We start from the raw sequence: 25,142 nt of genomic DNA, 5'->3' as shown, positions 1-25,142 counted from the left end.
CAGTTGGCCAAGTTTTAATGACATGTGTATGAGGTTGAGAGTTCGACCCTCAACACTCACGGACAGTGTGTCTATTTAAAAAATGTCTAACATTAACTTTCGCTAACACCCGCTAACAATTAGAGTAATTTTTGACCAAAAGAAAAGAAAAGAAAAGAAAAGGATATATATATATATAATTTTTTTTGCATTAAATTAAATCATTGTAAAATTTATTATTTAATTGAATCTAATATCCAACTTTTTCTATTTTAAAAAGTCGCGGTTTTATCAAAAAAATTATTTAAGTCTATAGAGTTCATTTAATAATAAATGATAAATATTTTATATAAATAAAATATGCTGAATTGTCTTTTAATTCATAGATAAAATTATTTTTTAATTTTTTAAATTCAATTATTAGCTTGTTTACTAAATTATAAGTTATAACTGAGTAAAATTATTTAAATTTGTGGATTGAATTCCTTCTATAAAAGTTTTTCTTTCCAATAATTAAAAGAAAATGTCGAAAATAATAAAAACTTAATCTTATAAGCAAATTACTACGATTTATTTTTCTTGAAATTTTTTAAAATCAGAGGAAAGAAAACAAAATAGTAGCTGAAGGTCACAACAAGAGAGGTCACACAGAAAGTGGGGAGGACGCGCCTTATGTTTTTGACTAGAATGAAAGAAGAAAACTGCAAAAAGAAAGGAAAAAGACTTTAATAACCCTGCTACGCCAATACACAAAGCTACAAAAGGAACCCAAAGGAAACAAACAAATTTAGCTGAAGAAGTTGTTTAATTATACAAAACAATTCAAATTCTTCTTCTTCTTCTTCTTTTGCCATTTCTACTTAAAATAAAATTGAAGAATGAAAATTTATATATAATCAAACTCCTCAGCTTCTTCTTCTTCTTGTTCCTCAGTTACAAAAAGTCAATAGAAATGCAAGGAATAAACTCTTTACTAAACCAATCATCGCCTTCATCAACGACATCAACCTCTCAAATCCCTTTTCATTATCAAGACCTGCAAAATCAACAGATCCAAACCCCTCATTTTCATCCTTCTTCTTCTTCTTCAAATGATGATTTTCTTGAACAAATCCTCTCTACTATTCCTTCTTGCTCTTGGCCCGACCTTAAGTCTCCATGGGACCTAATTAACCCTACCACCACCTTGCCGCCCAAACCTAGAGGCTTATCCGACGAAACCCCGCCTCCTAATTCTATGGCGGACGCTACTAATGGGGGTTTTCATAACTTTGACGACTCTGTAATTTTGGCGTCCAAGCTTAGACAGCACCAGATCAGCGGCGGAGGACCTTCTCCTGCAGCTGCTGCTAAGCTGATGCTTCAGCAGCAACTGATGATGGCCGCCTCTAGAGGTGGCGGGCTGGGTCAAAACGACATCGTGGATGGGTCCTCCTTCAAGTCTCCCAGTCAGGTAACTAATTTTCTTCATGAACAAACAAGTTTTTGTTGTAATTTTTCTTATTATAATATTGAATTTGTTGTTTAGGGTGGAGATGGAGTGTTTAGTGGGTTTAATGCTGGATCTATGCATGGAAACGGGCAATCGTCTAATCAATCTCACCAGCATTTTCATCATCCTCAGGTTTCTATTTTGCATTCATTTGGTCACTAAAAAAAGATTCAGCGTCAGGTAATAACTAATTCATGATTTTATGCTCCAGGCACAGAATTTTGGCACTAGTTCAGCAGGAGGAGCCACTGGTATGAACCACCCTCAAGCTAGTGGGTCAACCGGTGGTGCACCAGCTCAACCCAAACAGAGGGTTAGGGCTAGAAGAGGTCAAGCCACTGACCCACATAGCATAGCTGAGAGAGTATACTTTTTTTCTTTTCCTTCTACTTTTTTTTCTCTTTACACTTTCTTGGCAACCAAACAAAAAGTATGACTTTGTGGGTTCCACTTTGATTCCATCATTTAATTTTATTTTTCTTTGGATGGACAGTTACGAAGAGAAAGAATTGCAGAGAGAATGAAAGCTCTGCAGGAACTAGTTCCCAATGCCAACAAGGTAAACCCTAATTATTTTATTTTAGCAGTGATCCTCTATAAACTAAAACTGGTACACATTTAAGTAGAGGAGCACGTGTCAAAATATTATTAGTCTAGTGTAACAAAGAGAGTGGACAGGTGTCCATGAGGGAGAGGATATAATTTAGATTAGGGCCATTAGGCGACTGAGCTGTAGGACTTGGAAGAAAGAAAAACGGTACTTTTATAATGGTCCGTAATAACTGGCTTATATATCGGGATATTTTGATAAATAGTTAACAGATAATTACATTAATTTATGATAAATTTACGTGATTAACAGATAATTTCTCTAATTAATGATAATTTTACATTGGTGGAATATGACAGACAGACAAGGCCTCAATGCTAGATGAGATCATCGACTATGTCAAATTCCTCCAGCTTCAAGTCAAGGTTCTTACTTAATTTAAGAAATTAAATAATAATAAAAATTATGGAGCAATTCATATTTTTATACTAATAATTATTTACGTAAAAATGATTAATTTGGAAACTACAGGTTCTAAGCATGAGCAGATTAGGCGGTGCAGGTGCCGTGGCTCCTCTAGTTGCTGATATCTCTTCTGAGGTACTACTCATTTCTAGTTACTAATTTTTGAGTTCCATAAAAACTAATTTAATTCATTGTTATAATCTTCAATACGATATAGGTTAATTTACTAATCACTATATCTAAGCTAAACTATATGCGACAGTTAAAAACTATGTAGTCAATTAATTTTATTATTTTTGTATTATTGTATTATTGTAGTACTATAAATTTATAAGCTATATATATTTTTATAATTTGATTACTTTTTATAAAAGTTGATAAAATTATATACCAGATAATGCTTTTTAACAATTCGATGAGAATTTATTGAAAATTGATGATGTGAAAGTTGGAGTTGATCATATCATCCGCACGTAAAAGTTGGGTGTTTTGAAATGATCCTTCCACATCATTTAGAAAAATTATTAATCCATATATCAATTATTCATAAAAAAAATCCATATATCAATATGTCCCTTCTCCTTGTTCTACTATCTTCTCTATCTTGGAAAAGAAAAAGAAAAAAGAGAAGGTAATTGGTGTGTGTATTTATTAATTTTTATGAACTTACTTAGATTGTAAAACTGTATATAATTTGTGAATTTAAGCGTAAATAGCTTTTAATTTATATAAGAAAAGAAAGAAAGTTGTAGTATTTAAAATGAATTTAGTTTGATTAAAAAATGTGAAACATTCCATAAGAAGAAAGTAGAGTGAATGACAAATTGATACATGTGAAAAACGTAAGCATCATCACAATTCCAAAAATCCCAACCTCATCCCTAATCCATCATTTGAAAACAAAACCCTAATCTCAATCACAAAAATAAATAAATATAAAACATTAAACGACAAACAAAAAGCAGCACGCGTGCTCACTTTTCCAGATTCCTCCCTTCTCTGCACCAAACAACTTTTATCTGAACATACCAAAAGGATGTCGTTTATTAATTTTGTCTCTTCATCTTTGTCGTTTTACAGGGAGGTGGCGACTGCGTTCAAGCCGCCGCCACTGGGTCCCATCCCCGTAACAACCAAACGCCGTCTTCTAACGACAGCTTAACGGTGACGGAACACCAAGTGGCTAAACTAATGGAAGAAGACATGGGTTCAGCTATGCAGTATTTACAAGGAAAAGGACTCTGCCTTATGCCTATATCGCTTGCTACTGCTATTTCTACTGCCACGTGTCACACCAGGAACAACAACACTAGCAGATTGCTCAATCAATCCAACGCTGAAGGACCTTCCTCACCCAGTGTCTCTGTTTTGACCGTCCAGTCAGCTACTATGGGTAACGGCGGCGGTGGTGGTGTTGACCCTTCTGTTAAAGATGCCGCCTCTATTTCCAAGCCGTGAGATAACGGAATATGCTGACTCGTCCCTTTTCTTTTTAATACTATAAATTTCAATTGCATTTTAGTAAATAATGAACAAAGAGTGTGACGTGTAGGATTCAACGGCCTTTTCAAAGTCTACGAAAATAAGGGGTCTATTTTCGTTTCTCTTTTTAATAGTATAAATTTCGAAAGAAATAATGCTCGGTACGACGCCGTATTTCCGTAGACTTTGAGTTGAAAGCTGTTAAGCTAACACTACCCACCACCAAGACGAAGAAAGAAACAATATCACCCAAAAATCCGATAAATATTGTTATTTTTATTGTTCTTTTTTTAATATAGTAATTTTATCGGTTGTTAGGTTCTCTTTTTATGCTGCAATTTATTATAGTAATATTAATAAATTTTTAATATTATCTGTCATGATGTTAGCTCTTAAAGAGAATCATTTATATAAAAAATTAACTTTAATAATTGTTAAATTATTATGGATCGAATTGGGTGTTTTTTCTGAAAAAGGTTGGTAGATTTCCCTTTCTGTGTATAAAATTAACATTTATGCTTTTTTAGTTTGATGAATTTTGTTTTGCTTGTCGAAAGTTAATTGCTTTGTGTTTAAATATTAATTTAATCAGACTATTATTATAATTAATAAAATAAGATGAAACAAGTGGATTAGATTACAAGTCTGACGGTTTTGGGGTTTTCTTTTTGTTTTCTATTAAAATAGATGAATAATTTGGTTAAAATTGTCTGTTTTTATATGTGGTTCGTAATATGAGTACTATTATGTTAGCCGTATGAGGAGAATTCTGAGGTAGACCGAGTCTAATACGTCAACCGTAGACTAAACCATTCATAATACAACACCTCATTAAAATGATGGCAATATCGTAATATCACCATTAAGATTTAAATGCATTTATTGCACAGTTATTACGATATTGCCATCATTTTGATGAGGTGTTGTATTATGAGTGGCTTAGTCTACGGATAACGTGATAGACTCGGTCTATTTAAGAATTTCTTCTGGATGAGTTAAATAATTGGCATTAACACTCTTTTCAATGAATTTAACAAGATGCAATTTGAGAGAATTTCTAGTAGAAATTATTCTTTGTTTTTTGATGAAATGTAGAAATTATTTTTAATAAAAGGGCAAAAGTCGAAATTATATAATTTAGCATTAATATTTCAATTTATTAATTAATCGGTTCAAGTGTTTGATAAATTCTGACAAAATGTATTTATATGCTCACAACTATTGTATGTTTGTCAAATATACCACGATTTCAAAATCATGTCGGTTTGATCTATCATTTATTTGATACCTGCCAAATCTAAACTCTTATGAAGTATCAAAATGTCACCGTCTTAGGATGATCTATATTATCATTTGAAGATTTAAATTATATTTTAAAATAGTTATGAGTATAGTTGACATATGTTAGATAAATATTGAATCAAACTTGGTACGATTTAAAACCGTGATATACTTTGCAAATGGATCATAGTTTTGGATTTATAGAACATTTTTGCCTAATTTTTTTATGTGAATTTGGTTTGAATTGTTCTCTAGATAATCAACAATTTTGGTGGTTTGAATAACGGAATGAAATCGATCAATCGTTCACCTCCTCTTTCCCATTTTTTCACAATTTTCATGAAAATCTAATGAAAGCTTTAGTCTAATTTGTGCAAAGTGCCTCTCACTCATCACTAGTTCACTACCCTTAAAAATTGAGATTAATGACCAATTCAGCTGATGAAAAAAAGTGGGTAGTCTAATCCTCATCATCTTAAACACTACTTTGACTAGTTGTTACATAATTGCTTATACTATATGTTATTAATAGACATTTTAAAAAAATCATAGTATATCCATATAATGAAAAAGTTATAGTTAAAATAGTGGTCTTACTAATATATTTAGAGTTCCGTTTTGATTAAGTTACAATTTTAAAGTGTTAAATGACGTTTCAAGCAATTATCTTAATTTTAGTACAATAATAATGCTCAAGTTTGATGTTTAAAGTTAGGTAAAGAAACGTTAATGACCAGATAAAAATATAATTCAGTCATAATAATCCAATTAAGATGTGACTTAAAGAAGTGGGCAGCGACTAAGAGACCTATTGCATGACATACTCAAGTCAGCCTTTGGTCTTTTCTTTTATTATAAACTACTACTAGTATTCAATTATTAAATTAAGATTTAATCACCAAAAAAAACCCTTTCCTTTTATACCCTTTTCAATTGCACCATGACGTTACAATTTTATCAGTTGCACCCTAATTCGCACCTTTGGATTTCAATTCCACCCTCAAAATCAAATTGGACTTTTTTTCACTCGGAAAAAATTTCATAAAAACCTTTATAAAATACTCGTTTGAACATAAAAAGTTAAAAATGGATGACTTATTTTATCTTTTTTTCAAATGAAAAAGAGATCAATTTAGTACTTGAGGGTGGAATTGAAAACCAAAGGTGTGAATTAGGGTGCAACTGACAAAATTGCAACGTCAGGGTGCATTTGAAAAGGGGCTAAAAGGTGGGTTTTTTTTTTATGATTAAGCCTTAAATTAAATATCAATTAATTTTTAAATTTAAACATAAAAAAATTATAAAAACGCGAGGCTTTTTCTTACTTCATTTATACTTTTTTTTCTAAACAAATTTATTTATAATATTTTTCAATACCGCAATCAAATAAAAGAAATTATTTTATTCTATTTGAATAAAAATAATTAGAAAATAATTCACAGAGAAAATAAATCTCAAGAATAAATAGAGCATGAGTGTCTATTTTTTTAAATCCCTGTGATCCTAAGAATCATAAATAGATTATAATACGAGAAACAAAAAAAAAAACATAAAAAGAATTACACTTGATATTATTTGAGATGACAAAAACAGTATAGCAGAATTATGGACCAAGTGTTTTAACTGACCAAACCGGTGACTTTTGGTCGGTTCGATTAAAACTAAGATCGGTTCATTTTTTTTATGTTATTTGGCGGTTTTAACTAGAAAACTGAAACTAACATAACCAACTAAATAACTGGATTCTTTAATTTTTCTTTATATTTTTGTCGGTTTTTCCTAACTTACTGATATTTCACAAAAATAATGATTTTTGGTTCGGTTCTGTCTTGAATATTGTTTTTATGTTGATTTCAGTTAAAGAATAACTTCAGTGGGTTTTGGTTTTGAGCTGGAGGGTTTTTGGTTTGGGAGACTTCAGTTTGATTTTAACCGAACAAACCGAATGCTCACCCACCCCTAAATACAAGAAGAAAACAAATAATAATTTAGCAAGATAAAAGGAGATGCAAGTCCTAAGCTGACACACAATGAACTAAAACTAAAACAGATGAACATTGAAAACAAATTTTTATCAGATCTTCAAAGTATCAAAATACAATTATAACGCATTGACATACAATACCAAGCACATGGTTGTATCAACATACTTGTTGCCCACTACTTATTGTCAATTCATAACACCATTAATCAACCCTAATATATTGTAACTAGTAAACTGTTGCTAGAAAAAAAATATTATGCCCATACATATACACTACTGTTTTATAACAGATCTGGTGATCAAACCAGATGGATCGTCAGTTTATAGTTCAACAGATCGAACGGTTGATTAACAAATAGATTTTTTTGATCGATTTACTCGATACATACTTCAGTCATAGAAATCAAAACCGGTCAAAACTCGATCTAAATTTCTGTTAAGTCTAGTTTTTAAAACACTAATATACCCCCGGGACATAATGACCTTTTAGGTTAGATAGGATAGGCTCCAAACCGGGCTGATTTCAGATTTTTAAAAAAAAAAAAAGGTAGAATTTAAATTGAGAAAAAGTTTTTAGTCAAGATGTGTTAGTTTGAGAGTAGAGGGACAGACAGTTTGGAAGCACTTAAACTATATTATCAGAACTAAATAATGTCTTCTTACATTCTTTAATGTAATTGGTGACTGCTGATCGGCATTAAAGACCAACTCTGAACTTGATTCTTCTGTCTTCATCATGTGTTTTTACTGATTCATGTTCAATGAAGCTCATAAGTTCAAACAATAAACTAATGAACAGACCATGTGTCAAATATCTTTTTTCCCTTTCTAAATAGGAGAATTAAAGAAATTGAAGAATGCCAAAATTTAAACTAAGTAAAGGGTCAATATGGTATGTGAGCTTGCGATTCAGGGTCAAATAACTCACTTTCGGTCAGTATGATCAATTCAAAACAATAATCTATATTTGCAGATCAATTAAGGACAAATTATACTATATGAACAAATTCAGGGACATGGATGACTCAATTTTTTTCTTAATTGACCTCAAAATAGAGAATAACGTCCTTAATTGACCTACAAAAAAAATACGGTCCTTAATTGATTAAAATAACTGAAAGTGAGTTAATTGACCCAATCTATAAGTTTAAGGACCCTTCACTCAAATTCAAACTGCAGGATGTAAATTCATCCCCTGGGTTTGAATTAGTCACTTCAATTTTCAACCACCTTACAACTAATGACCACATTTTTATGGTTTTCGTGCATCTTCAATTCATGAGGATGTTACATACTATACATGTAAAAGGATAGGGAAAATGCGAAAAAACTCCTAATATTTCAAAATTTTAAAAACGGCTTAATCATGCCCTCATGTACAACAGTGTTAACGCTTCGTTTGACAGAGTATGAGAATACAAATAATTCAAATTGAAGCAATTGGATGTCCGACTCGTACCTAAATGACTCGAGACAGAAAAATTCAAAAGGGATTTCATTGTTCCCCAAGGTAAACTTTATGGGCCATATTTGCACTTTTTCTGGAAAAAAAATCTATTTGCCTGCTTTATCCAAGACAGTTTTTAAAACTAAAAAGAAAACGATGAAGTTTCGGAAAATGGATTTTTCCAAACACCCACATTAAGACAATCAATAGAACTGGGCTCTGCTTGAAGCTATAGAAATTTCCTTGATCCAAATGAGCTGCACAACTCCATCATTTGAAACAAACAAATTTCATGATATTTCAACTGCAGAAGAATTAGATATCAGTTTAGTTTGCTAAATGATCCTATTCATCACTCAAATATAATGTTACCACCCTGAGGATAGAAGTTCCGTATAAATGTATAGGCAATAAGGCATATTATGCAACATCACCATCGAGTTTGCAACCACTGTGAGACAATATTTGTCAGTAGAAAATTTCATAGCATCCATTTTATCAAGGAACTTGATTATGAACTCTCACCTGAAATATCATGTGCTTAATCCTCACTAATCTAATGAAGTCAAGCTGACAAGTATACATGCTGCATAATCCTCGACACAGCACAAGTATGCAACAATCTCAAGTAATTTCTAAATCAATAATATATCCGAGTTAGAGGGAAAAAATTGAAGCATTTAAACATCAAACTCGAGCAAAAGCTAAAAGATTTCCAACCTATCTGCCCTTGATCTATTATTTCCTGCATCCTTTTCTTTCCCCATCCTATCAGTCTAATTTCACTCTGACAATCTCTCTACTCAGCTTAAAAGTTACATTGGACATTCATGAGGTACGGAAAAAAAACATCAACATGGTAATCATGCTCTAAAACAAGTGAACTTATAGCAAACAGAAATTGAAACGACAATTGGTAGGTGGTAACACTCAAAATGTAGAAAGTGATAAAACATACCTTTTCTTTCTTTAATGGCTTCCCTAAAATATGTATCGCATCCTAAGACAAGAGAAAAAGATAAAGTATGGAAAGCTTAACAGTATACAAACCCGGAAGACCAATTTTACCTAACATTCGGAGTATGACAATAAGCATCTCTTGCATGTCACGATTTGTTTATAACGCCTCTGTTAGAATCATTGAATATACAGCTAGCATACATTTGTTTGTTCCACCAGTTCTTGGTCTTACTAGATGGCCATTATGCTAGCTTTCATCTTCAGCCTGACCTAGTCAGCCTTTCTATGTAACCATGAAGATACTATCCTCAAACAGACATATGCAACTATTTCCAATCAGAGAGTTTTAACAATCAAATGGTTGTATTAACAAAACAAAAGAGCCTATCAGCCTCAAAAACGAGAAATCCAAGTCATTTCTAAACACTGAGATGGTCAATGTTATGTAGTCAAGTATGCAACAATTTCAAGTACTATCTAGACCTTTTATGCTAGCTAGGCCAAGAGGAGAAAATGTAATTGAAGCAGTTTAGCATTGAATCAATGTAAAACGTAAAAGCTTCATTTTTTTCCCTGATCCTACTAAGTCTCACAGATCTTCTTCTGACTTAAAAGTTATTCAAGGAACCAAAACGACAGCATTATGCGAAGTGCAAGCATATTTCTAACCCGTTCTAATAAAAAATGCCAATTCACCGTTTTTCTTTTCAGCATTTTCATTTCCATACTACATAGCTCACATGTTCAACAATTTCCGTTCAAAATGTTTGAGCAATGCATTGCTGCAATCAAATAAATACAAAGAAAGTACTCAAACAATCAGAAATCAACATCTAAATACCAAAGTGACATAATGTATGTAGTCAAGAAGCAAATTCCAAGTTCAAAGATATATCTCACCAGTAACTAACTATACAACTTTCAAAACTCATCAACTAACCACATAGCCAAGAGCTTTAAAAACAGCCGAAAAATCGAAATATAAAAAAATTAAGTGGAGGTAGGCTTAAATGTGTAAGGCTGTGGAAGTGACAATGGACCTCTCCTTGAATCTTTATCATCTAACAACCTCTGAACCCTCTTGTTCTTCGAATACAATCGATCAAAATGTTTCACCTACACACAAAATATCACTTAACCACTATAAATTTAAATGTCAAGAGAGGAAAAAAAATTTACCCAAGTAGGTCGGCAATTGTTCTCAAATTTAGCTCTTGCAGCTTTACACTCCACAGGATAGAGAAGTCCCACTGACCCAATTTCTGTTGGTCTCTTCCCTGATTCTTTCTCCAAACAGGCGTAAAAAGCGTCACGGGCCTTTATAAAAAGAAGATATAGAATTAATGAAAATGCTTAATCAAGAAATTGAGTTAAAAACAATAATGAAGAGATTATGAAAAGGTAGGGAAAATACTTTATAGCAAGCATCTCTGGCTTTAAAGAGAACATCAGTGTGAATCTTATCAGGGTTTCTTGATGCGTAGGTTTCCATAGCCATGATTTTTAGAAGCTCTTTGCTTGTAAGTTGTAAGTACAGACTGAAGCGAGCATTTCTTGATTTTCAGAAGCTATTTTGTTTCCTTTGTTAATTTTACACCAGTTGGACCGGGCTGGTTTGTGTAATTTAGGGTACGGATATATTTGCTAAGCCTGAAGCAGAATGGCCCATATAAGTGAAACAAATTGAAAGGCTTTTTATAAGGACTCACTTGGTTTATTATAAAGTAGTTTTTTGAAAGTTAACTTTCCGGAAAGTACATTTTTCGGAAAATTAACTTTCCCGGAAATACTTTATAAGTTTTTTGTTTCAAGTCTTATACTTTAGTAAGTGTAAAATTAAATTTTTAATATAATATAGTATTTTTTATCAAAAAGATCCAAGTATCTTGCTCTATATACATCTAATTAACAATAATTATAGGCAAACATTTATTTACATGCTGTGTCATATGTGTATACATCTGAAAATGCATAAAAGTAGAAGATAGAAAGTAAACATGAACAAAAATATTTGTGATAAAAGTTTTGACAAAATTCATCTGAAGAAAATTAATCTAACAAATTTAAAGCAGACACAACAATTTAAGAATTTAATGAAAAACGAAAACACATAGCAAAACCATTCTTCTTGGAAGTATTTCAATTGTTCGGATTGGAATTCTCTCAAGTTCATTTTGAAATTGAGGGGGTCATGTTCACAATCTACATCATTCATTGTAAAATGAACGGTGTAGATCAACAAAGTACAATTTTAATCAAATTAATCTACACCGTTCATTGTACAATGAACGGTGTAGATCGTGAACATAACCCCCTCAAGTTCATTTGAACTTGAGAGAATCTCAATCCGAATTTCGACTTTATAATTGAAATGGAAATAGCAAGAGAGCAGCTAAAGCTAAATAATATCGGACAATAACACGCCAGCATAATTTTTTAACAATTTTTCGAATAATAAAAAATTTATCAGTTTTAAAAGAATTAAGTGCAATTTTTCTTCAGACTTTAATTATTTAATCTTGTGTTACCCCTTTGATTTTCATAAATTCTTCATTAATAGCAAATTTCATGTCCAGTGATTGATACTCATACTTAAAACACTTAGCAAGCGTTCTAATATGTTCTCCAACTGTTTTCATTATACTATCTAATTTATCCATATGTCCAAAACATTCTTTAACAACTTTTATTGTTTCGTTTCTTTACTTTTATGTCCCGTTGGTGGTGGTGGATTATTATTTATATGAACATAATGTTGATTGATTTCGGGTCAAAGGAGGTGTTACCTCATTCTCATTGTTTCTGTCTTCGCTGTTATTTTTTTTGTAGTAAATGACTCACAGCGTTCCTCCTCTTTATCAATTTCTTCAACCGCATCAGCTAGATTTTCTGCACCGTCTTCTATAGCTCCATCTTTTCCATATACATAATCTAACTCGTCGTAATAAAGAAAAAGTTTGAACCTCAATCTCATTGTATTTAGATAACTCTATAAAAAAAATTAAATATGAGTGATAATTAGTTTATTAATATAATACATACACTATATGTATAATTAAAAAATTACCTTAACTCAATTCTCACAACACATCATGTCACATATAATACATTTATTTTTTTTATCATACTAGCTGAATCTACTAATCTGAGGATAGATTTGGAAAAAAATGAAAGTTCAATAATTTTATATGGCAGCTTTTAAAAGTCGTAATTAAAATGAAAATGCGTATGAAGGTCATAATTTTATATGCAATTAGCTTTATAAATTATCGCAAAGGGACTTAATGATAGTACATCAACCCAACCAACAACTTTAAATTATATTTCAATTTCTTTATTTAATATTATTACTATAAATAAAAAACTTTTATTGATATTAAATCCTTAGTTTGATTAAACACTCATCATTGATTCATTATAGAGTTAATCAAGTACTAAGTAGAGAGTTTCAAAAAAAAAAAAGGTAGTTAGTAGAGAATTTATAAACTATGAAACTGAAAAGCAAAAAAAAGGAGGAAAAGTGCCTTATCTTGTCCCCTTCTTCCATCCACAAACGCACAACCCGACAAATATGATAATCAAACGGATCAAAATTTCTAAACAGAGCTTGTCAAATCAGAAGAGTCGTCGATAGCAGTAATACTTATGATAAGATCAAATATTAAAAATCCCTCAACAAAAATTAGGCTTAATCACAACAAAATAATCCATCTTCTCATTTAGTTTATTACACGAATAACGTGACGTAACCATTGCATTGTATAATTATTCATCATTTAACTCTTTTTCAGTTACACCCAACATTAGAATTTTATATAATTCACCAAAATTAGCACATTTAAACTTCAATTTTACAGAAAAACTAAATTGATCCTTTTTTACTAAAAATTATATTAATTTAATTTTTTATTTTAATTTATTTTCTGCAAAATATTTAATGTTATAAAATAAATAAAAGTCCCTCTTATCCACAAATTAAAAAATTAATAATACACTTTTTATTCGATTTTTATTTAAATATATAAAATAATATACCGCCACACAATTTCTACATCGACACTTTTTTTCAGCTCCGACATATATGCAAAACAATTAATATTTTCTAATTAATAAATTAATATATTCAGAATTTTAATTAATATACATTATTTAATAAATAATATAATTAATTTTTTTAAAAAAATTGACAACCCGCTCGTCTTTCTCGTGACGAAACCGTTCGTCACGAGGAAGACAAATCAGATCTGGTTCATTTTTCTTGTGACGAACCTGCTTCAGGTTCGTCACAAGAAAGACGAATAAGTTTTTTGAAAATAATTTTTATTTTAAGAAAATATTGTCATTATAAAAAAATTATTTAAATTTAATAAAATTAATTAAACTTTTGCGTATATTAATTCATTAATTAGAAAAATATTAATTATTTTAAATATACGTCGAAGTCGTAAAAAAGACAGTGAGATCGAAAGAATGTTGCAGTAGATTTTTTTTAATATTATAATATTTAAATAAAAAAATTATATTAATTTTTTAATTTACAGAGAATAGCGTTTTTTTTCTTTTTTTTTATAACATTAAGTGCTTTTTAAAAATTATACTAAAATAAAGGATTAAATTGGCATTTTTTTTTGAAGTGAAAAGGGTCAATTTGATATTTAAGGTGAAATTGAAAACTAAAGGTACAAATTTGGGTGAATTGGACACAATTCCTTATTAATAGCAGAAGTTATAAAAAAATCCTCAATTTTTTTAAAAGTACTGATAAACCCTTTTATTTTTTTGAAACACAATTAAACCTTCATGTTTTTAAAATGGAACAATTAAACCCTCATTATTTTAAAATCGAACAAATAAGCCTTTTTTATTTTATTTTTGAGACACTTACCCTCTCAAATTTTGGTAAATATTTTAAACATTAATTTTTTTTAAAAAACTTTTTTATTATATGATTATGAGATACATGTGAGCTATTAACGAGCGTTTCTAATGGTGTTAGACGGAAGGGGTTATTTGATCAAAGAGGGATTAATTATACTAAAAAGATTGATACTAAAATTGTTTTGTACCTTTTGGCATTATTAATTTTGATTTGAAAGTCAATCCCCTCCACAAGTACTTAAAAGTAAAACAAGTGGCGTCGGCACCACCATCATCTTTTCCTCTCCCCGTTTTTTTTTTAATTTACATAAAAGAGGGAAGATATTTGTTATAGATCCAAAAGAGGCGGGGGTGTAAGAATGGCCTTTTGCTGTACTGGCCTTTATACTGTAATTGATTTATCCTGGTTTTAAGCAACCCAAATAATAAAAAATAAAACATTTTTTTAGCTAGAAAAAGAAGTAAAACTGAAGAAAATAGTTCTTTCTTTTGCAGTCTCATCTGGTTTTGCAGGCCTGAGAGTGGAGAGAAAAATACGATATAGAGAGCTATTGTTTGTTTTGGAGTAATTAGAATTGGGGAAGCTTTAAAAGAAACAAAAAAACCCTAAAAATGGTGAAAGTTTGTTTCTTGATTAGGTGACATTTTCATTTTCAGATCTAGGTCATGGATGACAAGAGAAGGGAGAGTGAGAGAAAGTGACAGAAGAGAGTGAGCACAGGCAGGCATTTCCTATGGAAGGCCATAGCATTGCAGTGTTTGTGCTCACCTCTCTTTCTGTCAGCTTCCATTTTCATTCAGCTCTTTCCTTTCTCATTTCTCCATTCTAACAATTATTTTCTGTCTCTGCATCAGAAACATAAGATTCGAATTTTGTATAGAAAAAACTTATACACATGTCTTTCACTACTAGTAGTACCCCTTTCAGATTTGAAGTGTAGCTTTCAGGTATTGACACATCATCTTCTTCGGGTCTTTCTTTTCATTTTCTTTGTCTTATCATTACTTTATTATAGTACTAAGTATGGCTGAAGGTAAGCAAGGACGCAGAATGTTCATCAGGATAAAAAATTAACAAGTAGTACTTGTGTTTTTGTTTGTATTAATTACTGTTTTATTTGTTTAATAATTTATTACTAATTACTAGTGATGGAGCTTGAAAGCGTGGTTTTCCATGGTACTATATTTCTCCAAGGAAAAAGGACACTCGCCGTATGTATTTGTGGTTCTTCTTTGAAGGGACGCCTGGTTGTTACTATTCAATTTTTAACGGAAAACCGTATTTTCAAATCTAATCACCGTCACCATCATCATCATGTTCAATTCGTTTTCTTTACTCATCTTCATCTTGCTCTCTTTTTTCAGATATATATATCATGCAAAGCTAAAGGTACCAACTTTAATGTAATGGGTGTTTTTTTTTTGTACTTTCTCCTTTGGTTCGTCTCTGATTTAGGGTTCTTATGCCCTAACCTCAATTGGGTTTCCATAAAATAACCTGATTTTTATCTGGTTCAGTTCTTCTTTAATTATTTTGGTTATAAAATATATATATGTATGTTCTATGGTTCAGTTCTTCTTTATTTTGGTTATAAAATATATATATATATGTACAGATTTATTTGTTGTTTGTTTGATTCTTCTATTTCTGTATATTTTCTGGTGTATCTGCCTAATAGAGGAAAATTGGGCGGACCCTTTTTGAAAAAAATGAGTCAGTGTTTAAAGGTACCAAATATGGCAAGGATTTGTTGTTTCCATCAGTGGGTGAATATGCAGTACGCTGTCTCTAAATGGGAAGTTTTTGGAGGGAATTGCCATGTTTACAGGTTAGTGTCAGCTAATTTGTAGTTCCTTTTCCTTTTATGCAACATCTTTGCTTCTTTGCCAAGGCCTTTCTCTTCCACTATTTAAACTAAACTACTAAATATTTGCTCTTGTTTTTCTACAGCAGTACTTATTGTTGTTTTGGCTTTGGAACTGCTTCTATTTCCTCTATTCAAGGTTTCTTCTTTTTTCCTTTTTGGCTTTGTTAATGGATTCTCTATTTGCTGTTTCTTCTAATTTTATGTGCTTGTCCATTGTCTTTTGTATATATAAATCTCTGGGATATTTGATTGCTTATCAGTTAGTTTTTCAAACAAAGATTTCCCATTAAAGAGTGACTTAAGAAATTAGATTAGATATATATATGTTTCTTTGCTGTGTTGATCAAGGTCAATAAAGAAAGTTAATCTCCAGAAGAAATCATTAGTATAGTAACAGATTGCAGATTGCTATTAGTGGCATCTCTTCTTTTAAGCAATTAAGTCATCTTTCTCCTACAATGGTAATTAGTACATCAATAACTTTATCTAAATACTTTCTCCTATCAGAAATTGATAATAAAGTAACTATCAGTTCTTTACTGACATGATACTAATTAGATAGCAATTCTGGAATGTCTGTTGTTTTTTTTTCTAGAAGTAGAGTAGTTTGCATGAATAATGAGATATTGATGTTTGTTTTTCCTTTTTGTATATTGGTCATGATTTTTTGCTATATGCTTTAATATGTACATTTTGAAGTTTTGCGCAGAACATTGTTCAGCCGGGTATGGCTGCCTATAGGTTGGATGATTGAATGTATCTTTTATTGTATGAGCCACGTTAATTGCTTTATGTTGTGTTCATTTTACTATTTTAGTCTATAAGGCATACAATAAGCATTGGACTTAACTTAAGGTTGCTTCCTTTATTTTCTGGTATTGAGGTTGCTTTCTTATGGGATTGAAATATATTTGTTGATAGGGCTAAGTAAAAATCGAATAAAACTGGTTATCCTAAGTAAACTAAACAAATATTTATTGTGGTTTAGTTAAAATGGTTAAAAATGATTGAACTGGATATAAATGAGTTAAAAGTTTGTTTCTGGTTTTTGTTTGATTTCTACCATTAGATAACCAGACCGATCAGAGAACCGAACTTCAAAACAATTTTTTTATTAATGTAAACATTTATATATATATTTTTGTGTGTGCGTCTGTGTATTTAAATAGTATATATAAAAATTAATATGTATTACTTTCTCAACTGAATGTTATTTTGATCTAAATTTAAATTAACTGAATCAAACTGAAGCATATCAAGGAAAATTTTAAATTTTGGCTAACTGAATCAAACCAAACCAAACCATGTGCACGCTCCTCGTCTATTTGTATGGTTCAACTTCATACTTATAGTTTTTGATTTAGAAGGGAATAGACAACATATATATATACACTAATTATATTATGAAAGCATGAAGTTTGACTTAAGGGAATTTTAAAATTTTGAAGATATTAATCAAATTAATATTAAATTTACTGAAAATGAAGTTGCTATCTTTATGGTAGTGTGACACAGTTCAAGCATTTGGGGGCATCATGATAGATTTTAAACATTTGAGATTTCATTTATCAAATTGGATAAGAGTTTGTTGCTAAGTTGACGAGAGAGAGATTTATATTTCTAGCAAAAACTACAATTTATGTTATAATATTTTTTGTTATTGAAGAGATAAATAAATTTGATAAAATGATTAATTAACTTGACTTGAAAATCCGTGTTTGAACAAATAAAATATTTATCTTTTGGATTATTATAACTTTGGATTACTATACATAGAGTTTTACGTGCTCTCTTTATGTTTTCTGTTACATTGTGAAATTGACGATTTGGACCAATTTCTGCTGTATTATTACCATTTTCTAGTCAATGCTATTTTGAAATCGTCTTCACCAATCTATTATCTGAAAGTTAACTTTTTACAGATCGAGATGTTTGTTTCAACTTAGCAGCTAATCTTAGTATAAGTATGAAACCAATGTGGTTGTAATAGATTTTACCGTGTAATACTCGATATTTTTAAACATCCCAATTCTGACTTCTTTGCTCATTTCTTTTGCGATATTCCTGTTTAGGTAATCTTCTTTAGAGCTCATATACTTAAGGCTTATTAGTTAGTGATGATGGCAACATGTATTATTTGACTTTTGTCACCTAAGAAGGAACTTGACAGAATTGCATACCAAACTGAGTTTAGCTATAATATAACTATGGGTTTAACTTCTTTTTCTTTAACTTAACCATGGCCTTGACATCTTTTGCTAGCTTTAGTTTCTTCTTTGCAAAACTTTGTGTTTGTACGGTGTACCTGATTTGACCGTGGGACACTGGGACTGAATAGGCTGTATTTAAATTAATGCTAGTTAACTGAATTGACTTTTATTCTTGATCTTGTTTGAATAGAAAACCATAGCCCTATTGCTACAAAGTTTATGTATCTAAGCTTCCAAATGATAGTAACATTGTTCAGTTTTTACAATGATATCCAATCTGTGCAATTTCTTGGTTTTTTTTTTAACTTTTTGCGAGTGTTCTAGTTGTTTGGATTAGCAATGCCCCTAAATATACAAACATGCTCTTAAAGATCATCCATTTGAGGAGAAATTGATGTTATAAAAAGGAGTCATTAGGGTATCAAAGAATTGTCAGTTTTGCTACAGTGAAATTGAATTTCAGTGGTTCTGCTATGCTAGCTATAATGGAAATTATTAAAAATGACGTTTGAGGTTTAATGTTTTGATAGTTAGGTAACCTGGGTTCTATTTGGTTTTGTTAGTTTAATCTTTTGCAATCTTTATGGTTCTTTGCTCGTTTTGTTGTACTATTGCAGCATCAGTTGTTTTTCGCATCATAGAGTAGTTTAGTATAATATGTGGTTCTACTGGGAAGAATAAGTCTGGACATTAGGACAATAAGACCAACTCAGTTTATTTCATCTTACTTAAGAAGAGGAAAGCATCACCTGCGATGTGGGATAAAGTAATTGGACAGAAAAATAGAGTACAATACAATTACGCATAGCGTTTCAGTACATAAGAGTGATTGAATTCAAGTAGAAGGATTCTCAGCCTTTGAGCAATAGTTTCTTATGATAACATTGAGATGATCTTGTGTTCCAATTGGTTTTATCCTTTATATCAGAGTTGGGTTAAAAAAAATTGCGGTTAATGAACTATAGTTCTTTTACAGAACGGTAAACGTCCTTCTGTTTGTTATATGTTTGCAATTGCATTTTTATTTTTATATCAACGAAGGTTACTATAGTAATTCAGGTCAATAATTGCTCACGTGGTAACAGGAAATAGTGTGGTTATCCAACTTTTCCGTTGCCTTACAAGCAATTATTGACTGGAATTGCTATAGTAACCTCTCGTTGATGTAAACATGAAAGCTCAGTTACCATGAACGATAATAACTGTTCTGTAAAAAGCCTATAGTTTAGTATTTGCAAAAAACTTTAACCCCCGTTAGAATACTTTGCTGTTCTTTTCAGTTTTTTAATTCATCATTTCTTACATTTCACTGTGTTGTGTACCAGCTTTTTTGAGTTGGATGTAACTTATATTCTTTAGTTTCTTTGCAGACGTTACTAATATTTATCAGATGTTTAAGGAGCTATATTTTGCTAGGCATGTTTTTGTAGTGAATCTAGCTCTGAAATAGATTGAACTATTATAGCCTTACAAGACAAACTCAATATATTTATCTTTGTTAATTTCATTTTGGTTGATAATGTGACTGATCTTTTTCACTAAAACAAAAATCAATGCTCTATAATTACTTCAATTCATGTATGTTATCTGTGCATCAAAGTTGTTCTTCTTTTTCCTATTTCTTGAATCCTCATCATGTTCTATACAAGTTCTATCACTCTCTCTTTTCCTTTTCACTGAACCGAGACAGTATCCACACTTTTTAATTAGATCAGACTGTCCAGTATATAACATTTTTTAGTGTATTCACCATTTTTGTAGGACCATAATTTATCAATTTTTTTGTTGCTAGTATAAGTTCTACTTATCAGTAGATTCGGTAAGCCCATATCATATCTTTTACAGGTTCTTCCAATGGTATTGCATTAATTTGGCAATCCAAAAATAATTCAAATATTCTATCAGTTTATGGGTGCATGAATCTAATTGTTTATTTCCATTGGAATAATTATATATTCAGAATCAGCAATTATTTGGCTTGAAGGTTATGTGTACAACGAACACGAACAGTTTTGCATGTTTGTATATTTAGGGGCATCACTAATCCATATTAGGGTTTTAGATACTTGTAGTATATATAGTAGGTGGATCTCATTTTATTGAGGTAGAGGGTGGAGATCATAGAAATGACTGGGCCAATTCACCATGTTCTATGCTAATGCTTTATTTCTAGCTCTATTCAGCATATTCTAAAATGTTCTACACATTTTTCTTGCATTCATGTTGTTTGAGGTATGCATCTTTTCTTTTTATGCCTGAACTTCCATATTGACAATTTCCAATGAATAATGTTAGCTTACATGACAATTTCATGTATATGGTACATTTAAACATATATATACTTTAATTTGCATGGCTCTATAATTGGAGTATATTTGTGCCTTATGTGAAATTTCCATATAGTTTTTGATTAGGATTTGGGAAAAAGATTATCCTTACGGATCTGGTTGGAAATTTCGCAAGTTTTTATCTAGAAATTAGCACAGGTTTTGAATAATTGTTGCCAAAGGTTTCGGAGGTTTTGGCTGAAATATAATGTTACTAGCTGCTGGCTCCATTTACTTTACAAACTTTATTGCTAAGGCCTAATGAAAATGGAATTAGCAGCTATTTGTTGGAGTCTAGAAATTGCTCATTTGGAAATTTTTTCCTATGTTTTGATATTTATGTTTGGGATTTTTATTTTAGAATGTACGTATTTCATGATCAAATTGTATCTGATTGATGACAGTGATATATTGTTGTTGAAAAGCATGTAATGCTTGTATGACTAACTGCTACATCAACACTCTGAAGCAAAACTATAATTAGAGACATCTTATAAAATGATAATATATTAAATTAATAACTAATGAAAAGAGAACCAGTAAAAAATGCATTAAAGTTCAGAAATGTAAGTTTCTTATTGGTAGGCTGACAATGGAAATTATCGACCAAATATTATCAGCAACATTAAAGTAAACACCAAGCCAATTGTAGATAATTTTTTTAGATTGTGAGCTCATTTCAATTTCTTTGTTACGTAGGCGACATTGGTTACATATTGTAGAGGTTTTAAACATATTGAAGCCTTAATTGAAATTATTTTCAGTTAAAACATGAATCAGCATATACCCGGACCTTAGAAGTTGAGGAGCTTTTTTACTCCTGAAAAATAAGTTTCTTTTCTCCCTTTAGCTCTTTAAGTTCTTTGGTTTTTATTTTCTGTTGATCATGTGACTTTTGATTTGTTTTAGTCTATTGAAAGTTATCGAAGGCACTAACAAGTTTTTCCTTTTAGCTATCTTTACAAATTTAGAAGCATAGCAAAATTGGATGTGGTGATTTCTTAACTAAGTTTTCTGAAGTAGGTCGTTTCTGACAAGAAATTCAAGTGATTGCACCGTCTTTATCATTCAATATCAGAATCTATGACCTGCTCTTTTGTTTAATAGATTTGCTTTCTGTTAGAGGATATAATTAATAATGAACTCATGTTATGTGGCTTGCATGCAGATAATCTTAAAAATATATGTGAGATGTAAAGCATTTATTAGAGTTGCGTTTTGTTTTTCATTTTTCTCTGACTCTGCATGGGCATGTGCATTTTTGGCCTTCTTTTAAAATTACTAGGCTAGTAGAGGCTCTGATATTCGTGATCGTAATTCTTAACATCTCAAGGCATGAAGCAGTTTCTCTTTGCGTGGTATAGTGTTCTGATTTTCACAAGAAATGAATAATTATGAAGTTCGATTAGATATTTATTGTGCTGGCGAATCGGCTAGCCATTCTGCTGTTTATTCTGTTTTTCCTTCACATACACACCACTGAGAAGAGAGAAGCTGCCTTGGCTTATATGTGAAAAACAACTTCAGCTCTTCTCTGCTTCTTGTTACTTGTTAGTATTATTGCATTGTGGTTAGTCCTTGGAAGTGGTTTTTTGGCCTTTCTCTTGGTTTGAATGATCTAAACTTTAAAGTAACTAAAAACATTATCAAAAAAAAATGTAACTAAAGACGAAGTGTTTATGTTACTCTCTCTCAATCAGTAACTGCCATTATATATATTTTTCTGGGTTAACTTTAACCATTTTTTTCAGGGATGTTGACCACTTTTATCTTGAAATATTGAACTTGTCATCATTGAGACTGCAACATACTTCTGTCAGGACTCTGGAATATCCACCCTGAAATGCATTCAAAAAGCCTTACACACACTAGACTGAACCATTATTTATCATAGATAACTACAGGAATCATATCTTGTTCATAAATAACAAATATCCTGCATGATATAGTTCTCTATGTGCATTTGAAATTTGCCTTTTCTACTTTCGTTTTCTGATTCATACTTTTATATTGTTTTGCTTTTTTCACTTTGTGTTATGATTTATGTTGACCTTGGTAATATCAGGTACTAATTTAGACCATAGAAAGGCTTGTGATTTTCTGCTTCTGTTTCTTACACATCCCTTAGGGAAACGACTAATGAGTCGACGAATTAGCTGTACTGTAACCTATTTTATGTTGATGCATCTGGGCATTTCTTATTTTTAGATAGCAATTTTTAAATTAGCGTCTCGAAACTACTTGTACTTCCTATGTCAACGCTGTGTCAGAATGTTGCCGTACTTCGGAAAGCATGGAATATCTCTTCATATATTTTAAGTCACAATTTTGATTTTAAGTTTCCTGTTATTTGCTAAGTATAAAACTTTTCATGTTTTACTTTAATTCTTGTCTTTGTTAATATTTCACTAAAACAAATTCGCAGGGACATGACTGGAGAAGAAACTGTGAGCGTCATTTCAAATGGTGAAACAGCTGCGGTTGAAGAAGTTTCCGATTCAGTTAGCAGCACTTATTCTTCCCTATCATGCAAACATGCTAGGTACGCTAGCAATATGTGCACTTCGAGATTCAGAGGTGTTGTCCCCCATCAAAATGGCCACTGGGGCTGCCAGATATACGTGAATCATCAGCGGATTTGGCTTGGAACCTTCAAGTCTGAGAATGAGGCAGCAAGGGCTTATGACAGCGCAGCATTAAAGCTTCGCAATGGAGAATGTCGAAGAAATTTTGCATTAACTAATGTCACTGTTGAAGAGCCGAACTTCCAGAGTTATTATAGTACTGAGGCAGTTCTCATTATGATAAAGGATGGTACCTACCAATCGAAGTTTGCTGACTTCTTAATGAATAATTTACATAGTGTGGAAACCGAACTTAGCCTTAAAATTATGAAGAAGCAGAGTGATAGAAGTCTGACATGCAAGCAATTATTCCAAAAGGAGCTTACGCCAAGCGACGTTGGCAAGCTGAATAGACTTGTCATCCCAAAGAAATTTGCCATTCAGTTTTTCTCGCAAATTTCTGACTGCGACGAAGAAAATGTGGGTGACAACAAGGTGAACAATGGGCTGCTAGCATTCTACGACAAATCGATGAAGTTGTGGAAATTCCGGTATTGTTACTGGAAGAGCAGTCAGAGTTATGTCTTCACAAGAGGGTGGAACCGATTTGTAAAGGAAAAACAGTTAAAGGCTAATGACACCATTGCTTTTTTCTTATGCAAATGCAATGAAAACTCACAAGTTACTCAGTCTTACTACATGATCGATGTCAACCACAACAACGAAGGCGACTTCAGTTCCTTGTCCGAGTCCGGCAACCATTGCGTTCCCACAAAAACGGAGGTGCGACTTCGCCTGGGGCAATGTACTGCTCGTGATTACGTCAAGAAGAATGTTGAAGGAGAGGGGTTTCTGGGAATAACGCCTTTGGATGATGGGAACAGAAAGGGTTTTAGACTTTTTGGAACTGATATAATCTGAAAGTTGAAAATAAAGTTTTATACTGTTATCTTAAACATATTACTGATAGCATAGCATATTTTGGCTGTTAAGGTATAGAAATGAAATTTAAGTGGGTTTCTTTGGTACATTACTTGCATTGATGTTCAAAGTTGGGGAAATTTTTGTAGGCCAACTCTGATCAAATCATTCTGCAATTTTTTTGGGTGTATTATGTGTAATTTTTTATTTTTTTTATTTTATAGGCTTTTTCAATAGCCATGTAAGCTAATAAATATAATTTCTTTCCCTCAAATATTGCGTTTTAGAGTTCCGAGTTGTGTGCATTATTTTCTATTTAAAAATGGTTATTATTTTAATATGTTGGTGTTCAGTTTAAAGCTATATTAATGTGATGTGGAGATTAAAAAAGGTTGAAAGTTGATCAAACGGGTGTAATAAGAATATTTATTTCAGTCTGATAAATATTCTATCCAACTTAAACAATTTATACACTAATGATATGTGTATGAGGTTGAGGTTTCGACTCTCAACACTTACGGGCAGTGTGCCTATTTAAAAATGTCTAACATTAACTCCCGCTAACCCCCGCTAACAATTAGAGTAGACTATCTTTGACAAAAAAAAAAAACTTTTATTACCGCAATTTGTGTAAATTACTATATTATCATATATCCGAATATGCATTCAATTAATCTCTTATAAGAGTGATAAAGATAATCACGACAAATCATTCCATCTTTGTTATAAATTCC

At 31.4% G+C, this 25,142-nt stretch overlaps 3 protein-coding genes across 6 annotated transcripts; 2 read left to right on the top strand and 1 right to left on the bottom strand.

Moving 5' to 3' along the window:
* Window positions 1–774: 774 nt before the first annotated feature.
* Window positions 775–4,285, top strand: LOC126664815 (bHLH transcription factor RHL1). Its single transcript, XM_050357376.2, has 7 exons — window positions 775–1,432; window positions 1,508–1,603; window positions 1,683–1,835; window positions 1,965–2,030; window positions 2,381–2,446; window positions 2,553–2,621; window positions 3,567–4,285. Exons 1-7 carry the CDS (start codon window positions 932–934, stop codon window positions 3,942–3,944), a joined length of 1,329 nt encoding a protein of 442 aa, XP_050213333.1. The 5' UTR covers window positions 775–931; the 3' UTR covers window positions 3,945–4,285.
* Window positions 4,286–10,391: 6,106 nt separating this feature from the next.
* Window positions 10,392–11,215, bottom strand: LOC126677554 (uncharacterized). Of its 2 annotated transcripts, XR_007640544.2 has the most exons (4): window positions 11,055–11,215; window positions 10,820–10,957; window positions 10,541–10,756; window positions 10,392–10,422 (listed from the first exon to the last, which is right to left on the bottom strand). XR_007640544.2 is itself a non-coding variant. In XM_050372232.2 (3 exons), exons 1-3 carry the CDS (start codon window positions 11,136–11,138, stop codon window positions 10,631–10,633), a joined length of 348 nt encoding a protein of 115 aa, XP_050228189.1. In that variant the 5' UTR covers window positions 11,139–11,215; the 3' UTR covers window positions 10,449–10,630. The 2 variants fall into 2 exon arrangements, 1 of the variants encoding a protein (XP_050228189.1); XM_050372232.2 differs by lacking the exon at window positions 10,392–10,422 and having other exon boundaries at window positions 10,449–10,756.
* A 3,599-nt stretch (window positions 11,216–14,814) lies between these two features.
* Window positions 14,815–24,515, top strand: LOC126661664 (AP2/ERF and B3 domain-containing transcription factor At1g50680-like). 3 transcript variants are annotated; one of them, XM_056104339.1, is made up of 4 exons: window positions 14,815–15,466; window positions 15,666–16,347; window positions 16,470–16,522; window positions 23,349–24,515. In XM_056104339.1, exons 2-4 carry the CDS (start codon window positions 16,312–16,314, stop codon window positions 24,406–24,408), a joined length of 1,149 nt encoding a protein of 382 aa, XP_055960314.1. In that variant the 5' UTR covers window positions 14,815–15,466; window positions 15,666–16,311; the 3' UTR covers window positions 24,409–24,515. The 3 variants fall into 3 exon arrangements, with proteins under 3 accessions (XP_055960314.1, XP_050211484.1, XP_055960315.1); XM_050355527.2 differs by having other exon boundaries at window positions 14,815–15,908; window positions 16,198–16,347; XM_056104340.1 differs by having other exon boundaries at window positions 14,815–16,347; window positions 16,473–16,522.
* The last annotated feature ends 627 nt before the right edge of the window (window positions 24,516–25,142 follow it).

This window comes from Mercurialis annua, linkage group LG1-X (genome assembly GCF_937616625.2).
Source record: "Mercurialis annua linkage group LG1-X, ddMerAnnu1.2, whole genome shotgun sequence".
In the NCBI taxonomy this organism is placed as follows: Eukaryota; Viridiplantae; Streptophyta; class Magnoliopsida; order Malpighiales; family Euphorbiaceae; genus Mercurialis; species Mercurialis annua.
Note: the sequence above shows the minus strand (reverse complement) of the source record. Positions and strands in the feature narration are given on the sequence as shown.

Bases quoted from the DNA above. Each gene is read 5' to 3' on its own strand.
- LOC126664815 (XM_050357376.2), top strand. From the start codon at position 932: ATGCAAGGAATAAACTCTTTACTAAACCAATCATCGCCTTCATCAACG. The intron at 1,604-1,682 runs GTTTCTATTTTG...TTTATGCTCCAG, and splicing joins AGCATTTTCATCATCCTCAG to GCACAGAATTTTGGCACTAG. The intron at 1,836-1,964 runs GTATACTTTTTT...TTGGATGGACAG, and splicing joins CACATAGCATAGCTGAGAGA to TTACGAAGAGAAAGAATTGC.
- LOC126677554 (XM_050372232.2), bottom strand. From the start codon at position 11,138: ATGGCTATGGAAACCTACGCATCAAGAAACCCTGATAAGATTCACACT. The intron at 10,958-11,054 runs GTATTTTCCCTA...CTTTTTATAAAG, and splicing joins CCAGAGATGCTTGCTATAAA to GCCCGTGACGCTTTTTACGC. The intron at 10,757-10,819 runs GTAAATTTTTTT...TTTTGTGTGTAG, and splicing joins ACAATTGCCGACCTACTTGG to GTGAAACATTTTGATCGATT.
- LOC126661664 (XM_056104339.1), top strand. From the start codon at position 16,312: ATGGGAAGTTTTTGGAGGGAATTGCCATGTTTACAG. The intron at 16,348-16,469 runs GTTAGTGTCAGC...GTTTTTCTACAG, and splicing joins GGGAATTGCCATGTTTACAG to CAGTACTTATTGTTGTTTTG. The intron at 16,523-23,348 runs GTTTCTTCTTTT...ACAAATTCGCAG, and splicing joins TTCTATTTCCTCTATTCAAG to GGACATGACTGGAGAAGAAA.